This window comes from Carcharodon carcharias, chromosome 7, assembly GCF_017639515.1.
Source record: "Carcharodon carcharias isolate sCarCar2 chromosome 7, sCarCar2.pri, whole genome shotgun sequence".
In the NCBI taxonomy this organism is placed as follows: domain Eukaryota; kingdom Metazoa; phylum Chordata; class Chondrichthyes; order Lamniformes; family Lamnidae; genus Carcharodon; species Carcharodon carcharias.
Window position 1 is genome coordinate 59,803,750 of NC_054473.1, and position 8,333 is coordinate 59,812,082.

At 42.8% G+C, this 8,333-nt stretch overlaps 1 protein-coding gene across 1 annotated transcript in view; it reads right to left on the reverse strand.

Annotated features, from left to right (window-relative positions):
• Nucleotides 1-8,333, reverse strand: part of pdzrn3b (PDZ domain containing RING finger 3b) — a 451,624-nt gene that overhangs the window by 8,074 nt on the left and 435,217 nt on the right. Inside the window, exon 9 of the mRNA XM_041192618.1 lies at nt 3,147-3,263. Coding sequence (XP_041048552.1) covers nt 3,147-3,263 — 117 coding nt within the window. The remainder of the gene's footprint in view (nt 1-3,146; nt 3,264-8,333) is intronic.

Here is an 8,333-nt window from a genome sequence, read left to right on the forward strand (position 1 = left end):
TTACTTCCCCTCTTCTCACTGTCCAAGGGCCCAAACACTCCTTTCAAGTGAAGCAGCATTTCACTTGCACTTCCCTCAACTTAGTCTACTGCATTCATTGCTCCCAATGCGGTTTCGCTACGTTGGAGAGACCAAATGCAGACTGGGTGACTGCTTTGCAGAACACCTTCGGTCTGTCCGCAAGCATGACCCAGACCTCCCTGTCGCTTGCCATTTCAACACTCCACCCTGCTCTCATGCTCACATGTCCATCCTTGGCTTGCTGCATTGTTCCAGTGAAGCTCAATGCAAACTGGAGGAACAGCACCTCATCTTCCGACTAGGCACTTTACAGCCTTCTGGACTGAATATTGAGTTCAACAATTTTCGATCATGAACTCTCTCCTCCATCCCCACCTCCTTTCTGATTTTCCCCCTCCTTTTTGTTTTTTCCAATGATATAGATTTTTATTTTCCCACCTATTCCCATTATTTTTAAATGTATTTCCATCCATTGTTTTATCTCTACCTTTTAGCCTTTTTCAATTCCTTCACCCCCACCCCACCCCCACTAGGGCTATCTGTACCTTAATTGTCCTGCTTTCTACCCTTAATTAGCACATTCCTTTAGATAATATCACCACCTTCAACACCTCTTTGTCCTTTTGTCTATGACACCTTTTGGTTATCTCTACCTATCACTGGCCTTCTATCCAGCTCTTCTCGTCCCACACCCCCCCCCTTAAACCAGCTTATATTTCACCCCTTTTCTATTTTTCCTTAGTTCTGTTGAAGAGTCATGCGGACTTGAAACGGTAACTGTGCTCCTCTCCGCAGATGCTGCCAGACCTGCTGAGTTTTTCCAGGTATTTTTGTTTTTGTTTTGGATTTCCAGCATCCACAGTTTTTTGCTTTTATTTTAGTATAACTGATATATTTGCAGAATGGCTGGTGCATTTCTGCATATGGTAGGGGTGAGAGGGCTACTCACTTATTGTTTAATAGCTTCTGCTACACTGGCAACAAGCCTATGAAAATGTAATGTTCCAAATGCTATGAATATGTGCTTAACAAGTTATGTTTTAATTCCAACAATTTCAGGTGCACTAGTTGATATTAAAAAAATAGTAGAGAGGAAATTCGCTTAGCTTAGCATCATGCACTAATACATACTATTATTTGCAAACTAATGCAGCATGGAAGAATTCGCTGGTCCGGTAGGAATAAGGAGATTCCTGATGGGTTACATGACAAGAGTTTCACAGCAGAAAAAGGCCAGCAGGTTCAACTGTTGTTACATCACAATTTGTAATATTTTCTGGCTTTATTGTATTCAGCAAAGCTTTCAGGTAAATGTGCCAACAGTTATAAACATGTGTGCTCACAGTCCTAACCTTATTTGTTGATCATCAAATTTAACAGAACACTTTTAGTAAAACAGCATAAGATGCTCATTGTGTGTAGGGAGATAAGTAAAAGATTGCCCATGTAGTTTAATTTTCTGTTACCACAACTCAGTAATTCATGGATTGCATTTCAAAGGTCAATGCTCACGAAGAATCAACATATTTCACAGAATCACAAAATTGTTATGGCACACATGGATGCCAATGTCTGCACTGGACCTCTGAATGAGTACTGGACCTAGGGCCATTCCCCCACTTTCTCTTCTCCTCATAACCCTGCACATTTTTCCTTTTCAGATAGCATTCCAATTCCCTTGAGTGCCTCCATTGAACCTGCCTCCACCACACTCTCAGGCAGCACATCCCAGATCTTAACCACTTGTTGAGTGCATGGGTAATTCGACGTTTTATAGGGTAGAAACAGTTTGAGGAAATGAATAGTGTAGGTATTTTGCTGGGTGAAGTGGCTGTGCCATCCTCACCCGTCAGTTTTATTTTCGCTATTGAGAACAGGTAATAAGGGACAAAGAGAAGCGTCGTGAGACAGGAAATCTGCACAGTCTCAAGATACAAGGAAATGGAAAATGATAGGAGAACCAAAGTGCTGAATGCTGGAAGACAAAACAATGGAGATAGAAAAGAAGGACAAGTTAGCATTCGTGGATAGTAAAGGAAGTGTATGATGCTAAAAGTGTGAGATAAAAGTGTTAGCAGTGCGAGGCTTGAAAGTAGCTCCAAATTATTCCAGATGGCATGTGAGATGCAGCAACAGATTAATGGTTGACTTAAGTGAATCACATACAGTTAATGCCTGGAGTTTACTCTTGGCTAATGTGTGAAGCCACTCAAGTGAAGCCACTACAAGGAGTAGCGGATTGTATATTCTGTTCCATTACTCAGTCACAGCAATTCTAGATATAAAAAGAAAAATCACATTTTCCCAGGATGGTTGCTCACACAAGACCAGAAGCCACTGGTAACGAGAAACAACAGATGCATAATGCCACAGTTGCAAATCAATAACCAACTTGAATGTTTAAAATTGCCACGAAAATATATCTTTAAGTTTAAGAGTGTTTATTAGGAAGAGGGAACAAAATTCTTGTACTGCATATATTTTAAAACGTTCATCTATTGCCCATTTTAGCATAGTTTTTCAAAAGCAATGTCTGTACATCAGGCTATTTATATTATAGATGAAATAACTATCTTAAATTATTGAGCAAAAACGTATGATGTCTAGTATTAAAAAGACAAGAATGAAGTTTGTATCATACCAATTTAGTGGAAGGTTGTCTGCCCAGTGTGTAGGTATTGGGACCAAAACTTTATTTTTTGGGTCAATTTTTTAGGCATCCTGGATGTCTAAATCAGAGGCTAGATTGCTTCAATAAGTTAATTCGAGGCCTGATGCTTGTTGACTAACTCCTTGGTGAGATAAGTTAGCAAGGATAGGTCAGGAGTTGGTTTTGCCCCCACTCAACATTCCAAGGTAAATTTCAAAAAGCTTTTCTGTGATGTCAAGAAGAGCAAGAATGCTTCCCTGACATCATAGGCAGTGGGATCACTCCTCGAGCTCATTCTAACCAACTTTCAGGACTACCTGAAGGCTGCTGCCAATGAGGCAGGCAGTTCGACATTGAAGTCTTTCTTTCCGGCAAGCTGCTTGTGGAGGATAGCCAGTGAGCGGTGTTGAATCTGTCTAATTTCTATGCCTCATAGTAGCTTTAGAAAAAATTACTGAAGTTATAGTCTCATTACCTGTTGAAGCATGTTGGCTGTAAACTGCATAGCCTGATGATGCTGTTCTTCTAGCATGTCCATATGCAAATCATCCAGGAAATCATTTCGGTCGTCATCCATCCAGCCTTCATCCAACTGCATTTGAGTGAAAGCAATGTAAACATATTATAATGTATCTAGCAATAAATAATATAATGTGAGACAATAACAACTTGCATTTAGGTAGTGCCTTTAATATAGCTAAACATTCCCAAGATCCTTTTCAGGAGCGTAATCAAATAAATGGATGTTGAGTCAAAGGAGGAGTTACTAGGACGAATGGGAAAAACTAAAAACTTGGCTAAAGAGGTGAACTTTAAGAAGGGTCTTAAATGTGGATAAGGAAATGGGAAGGTTTATGAATGAAATTCTACGATGTTAGGCCTAGGCAGATGGGGAGCTTGGGGTTTGCCTAAAAGATCAGAGAAATGGAAATTTGGAGGGTTTGTAGGGTTGGAGAATTTTAAAAATAAGCAGGATAGGGGGACAGGGTGTCAAGAGGATGATGAGATTTTAACACAGGGACTATCATTTTCAATTTGAGGCACTACCAGGAGCCAATGCAGAACAGTGAGATGAAAGCTGGCAGGTGAACAGGATTGAGTACAGGGAAGGGTATGGACAGAATTGTTCCCTCTGAACTGTGTGCATGCGCAGCAACCCAGAAGTTACCGTAGAGGCTGCGCACGAATTGTCCCCTTTAAGATAGTGCATGTTCATGGCCATGAAAAAAAAACAAACAGACTGCGCATTTAAATGAATCAGCTGTACATAACAAAAAAATGAATTAGAGGAGGGGACATTGATGAACAGCAGAGTATGGATGAACTGAAGTTTATGGAGAGTGGAAGGTTGTCCAGGAGAGCATTGTGATAGTTGAATGTAGAAGCAACAAAGGGATAGATGAAGGTTTCAGCAGCAGATGGTTAAGGCAGGGATCGAGGTTACAGGAATGGAAGTAGGCAGTCTTTGTGATGGAGAGGATTTAGTATCAGAAGCTAAGCTTGTGGGTGAACAGGATGGTGAGGTTGTGAAAAGTCTGCTTCAACATGACAATAATCAGAGAATAGGGTGCAATGGTGGCAAAGGTATGGAGTATTGAAAGACATCTGATGACACTCTCAAAACCTATAGTAATGATTCAGACATTAAGAGAACACATAAAATAAAGTTTGAGCGGCCATTAATTCCAACCAAAAACAGACAAATCTCAGTTTAGATTAAACAAAATTTTGTCACTGTTATCAAAAACTTGACATTGGAAATTTTTTATTAATAGGTAAAAATTAAATTTCTAAGTCAATTCTGAAAGTTAATATAAAATATATTAGTATATTTTATCAAATGAGCCAAACATATCGAAGTAAGTTGAATTTTCTCCAGACCTTCAAGTGAACAATTCTTTCATATAATTTTAAAGAGTACAAGTTTAATGTGGAATTTTCTGCCACTTTTCTGATTTCTAATCCAGTAGTACTAACTCCTCTTCCACTGTGCCCCTCAGATTTGGCATAGAACAAAGCTGCTCAGAGAGACACTATTAATTTACATTATTTATCGAGTATGGAGGTTGTGATTCGTGACCTATGTTTTTTCCAGTGGAGGTAGACAACTTGTAAATTTTGTCCTGCCACCTCATTTAAATGATAATGACATGCAGCCCAGCTGTTGGTTTGCTGCATGGGTAACAGGACCTAGGAGTGTGTGAGACTGCAATGTGTTCCAAATAGCCTACAGTTCTTAAAGGAAGTATGTTGCTCTTAAAGTGAAGCTGCACCGGATAACTAAAGGCTGCAAATAACTTAAACCGGTTTAGTCAAAGTGAAGGAACAGCGAACACCAGGCAAAGCTGTCCCAAGATTCTGCAGGCTTCAAGGGTCTCAGATGCCTCACTGGAGGAACTCTTCACAGAATTACAATGCAGAAGAGGCCCTTTGGCCCATCGAGTCTGCACCGACACGTGAGAAACACCTGACCTACCTACCCAATCCCATTTACCAGCACTTGGCCCATAGTCTTGAATGTTATGACGTGCCAAGTGCTCATCCAGGTACTTTTTAAAAGGATGTGAGACAACCCGCCTCCACCACCCTCCCAGGCAGTGCATTCCAGACCGTCACCACCCTCTGGGTAAAAAGGTTTTTCCTCACATCCCCCCTAAACCTCCTGCCCCTCATCTTGAACTTATGCCCCTATGTGACTGACCCTTCAAATAAGGGGACAGCTGCTCCCTATCCACCCTGTCCATGCCCCTCAATCTTGTGCACCTCGATCAGGTCGCCCCCTCAGTCTTCTCTGCTCCAACGAAAACAACCCAAGCCTATCCATAACTTCATAACTTAAATGTTTCATCCCATGCAACATCCTAGTGAATCTCCTCTGCACTCCCTTCAGTGCAATCACATCCTTCCTATAATGTGGCGACCAGAACTGCACGTAGTACTCCAGCTGTGGCCTCACTAAGGTTCTACACAACTCCAACATGACCTCCCTACTTTTGTAATCTTTGCCTCGATTGATGAACGCAAGTGTTCCATATGCCTTTTTCACCACCCCACTAACACGCCCCTCTGCCTTCAGAAATCTATGCACACACACGCCAAGGTCCCTGTGTTCCTCAGAACTACCTCATGTCATGCTGTTCATTGAATGCTTCCTTGTCAAATTACTCCTTCCAAAATGTGTCACCTCACACTTTCCAGGGTTAAATTATATCTGCCACTCATCTGCTCATTTGACCATCCCGTTTATATCTTCCTGTAGCCCAAGACACTCAACCTCACTGTTAACCACCCAGCCAATCTTTGTGTCATCCGCAAACTTACTAATCCTATCCCCCACATAGTCATCTATGTTGTTTATATAAATTACAAATAATAGGGGACCCAGCACAGATCCCTGTGGTACGCCACTGGACACTGGCTTCCAGTCACTAAAGCATCCTTCCATCATCACGCTCTGCCTCCTACAACTAAGCCAATTTTGAATCCACCTTACCAAATTACCCTCTATCCCATGTGCATTTGCCTTCTTTATCAGTCTCTCATGTGGGACTTTGTCAAAGGCTTTGCTGAAATCCATATAAACTACATCAACTACACCACCCTCATCTACATACCTGGTTAACTCCTCAAAAAATTCAGTCAAATTTGTTAGGCATGACCTCCCTCTGACAAAGCCATGCTGACTATCCCTGATCAAACCTTGCCTCTCCAAGTGGATATAGATTCTCTCCTTCAGAACTTTCTCCAATAGTTTCCCTACCACTGACCGTTTGTAGTATACGTAAGTCATTTGAAGGAAAATGTAACTGGGCTAATTAGTAAGTTTGCAGACGATACTAAGGTTGGAGGAGCTACAGATAGTGAAGAGGATTGTCAAAGGATACAACGGGATATGGATCGGTTGGAGACTTGTGCGGAGAAATGGCAGATGGAGTTTAATCCAGACAAATGTGAGGTAATGCATTTGCAAGGTCTAATACAGGTAGGAGTTATACAGTAAATGCAGAACCCTTAAGTGCATCGACGGGCAGAGGGATCTGGGTGTACAGGTCCACAGGTCGCTGAAATTGGCAACGCAGGTGGATAAGGTAGTCAGGAAGCCATGCTTGCCTTCATCAGCAGGGGTATTGAGTTTAAAAGCTGGGAAGTCATGCTACAGCTGTATAGAACCTTGGTTAGGTCACACTTGGAATATTGCGTGCAATTCTGGTCACCACATTACCAGAAGGATATGAAGGCATTGGAGAGGGTGCGGAGGAGGTTTACCAGGATGCTGCCTGGTCTGGAGGTTATTAGCTATGAGGAGAGGTTGGAGAAACTTGGATTGTTCTCACTACAGTGACAGAGATTGAGGGGCGACTTGATAGAAGTTTACAAAATTATGAGTGGCATGGACAGAGTAGATAGTCAGAAGCTTTCTCCCAGGGTGGAAGAGTCAATTACTAGGGGACATAGATTTAATGTGAGAGGAGACACCTTTAGAGGAGATGTGCGGGGCAAGTTTTTTATGCAGAGGGTAGTGAGTGTCTGGAATTTGCTGCCAGAGGAGGTGGTGGAAGCAGGTAAGATAGTGGTGTTTAAGAGGCAGCTTGACAAATACATGAATGGGATGGGAATAGAGAGATACCGACCCCGGAAGTGCAAAATGTTTTAGTTTGACAGGCAATATGATCGGCGTAGGCTTGGAGGGCCAAAGGGCCTGTTCCTGTCCTGTACTTTTTTTTGTCATTTGTTCTTTGAAGTGAGACTCACTGGCCTGTATTTCCCTGGCTCATCTCTACAACCCTTCGTAAATAGCGGAACCACATTAGCTGTTCTCCAGTCCTCTGGCACCTCCCCCGTGGCCAGAGAGGAATTAAAAATTTGGGTCAGAGCCCCTGCGATCTCCTCCCTTGCCTCCCTCAGCAGCCTGGGACACATATCATCTGGACTCTTGTTGGAGGAAGACTTGAAGGAAGAGGCCATGGTTCCAAAGCAGGGTGGGGAGGGGCCAGGTGGAAGTGGTAAGAGGTGGCAAGCAAAGTAAATGTCCAGAGTCTGGCCCCAAAGAATTCACATGTGTGATCAAAGTCCGTGAATACATCTTATACCCTGCAAACCAACCAGCCTATCACACCGCTCAACACACCAACACCCATCGCTCACCCTGTAGCAGAAAGGTCATTCACCTAACATTCAGATTCCCAATCTCACTCGCACATACCTTCTACTGATGCCAATCTGGCACCTACCACTTGCTGCTTCCGTATACCTCCAGCTGTTCAGCTATGACAGTTCTTGAGTGATGTGCCGATCACACAATCACTGATATTTGACCTTCTCTTTTCCAGGATAAGTTTGCCCATAATTGGAGGAAGCAGCAGAGAACCAAGGGTGTGGGGAGGAGGTGGGAAGGCACATGCGGCAGGGGACTCAGATGAGGACTCCAAAGAAGCAACCTACAGTAGAAGGCTGATGAACATGTACACCATGGTGCTAGGTGTGTTGACAGGGGTCTGGGACAAAACCGGCTGTCACTGGAAAGGAGTATGGAGGAGTCCACCTCCAACATGAGACAAGGCATTGTGTAAAGCATGGAGCTGATCCTTTCCATCCTGGATGTGGTGGCTAGATCCATGACTGCACTAGCCAACTCAACTATACTAAGACTGTCAGGTGGCTG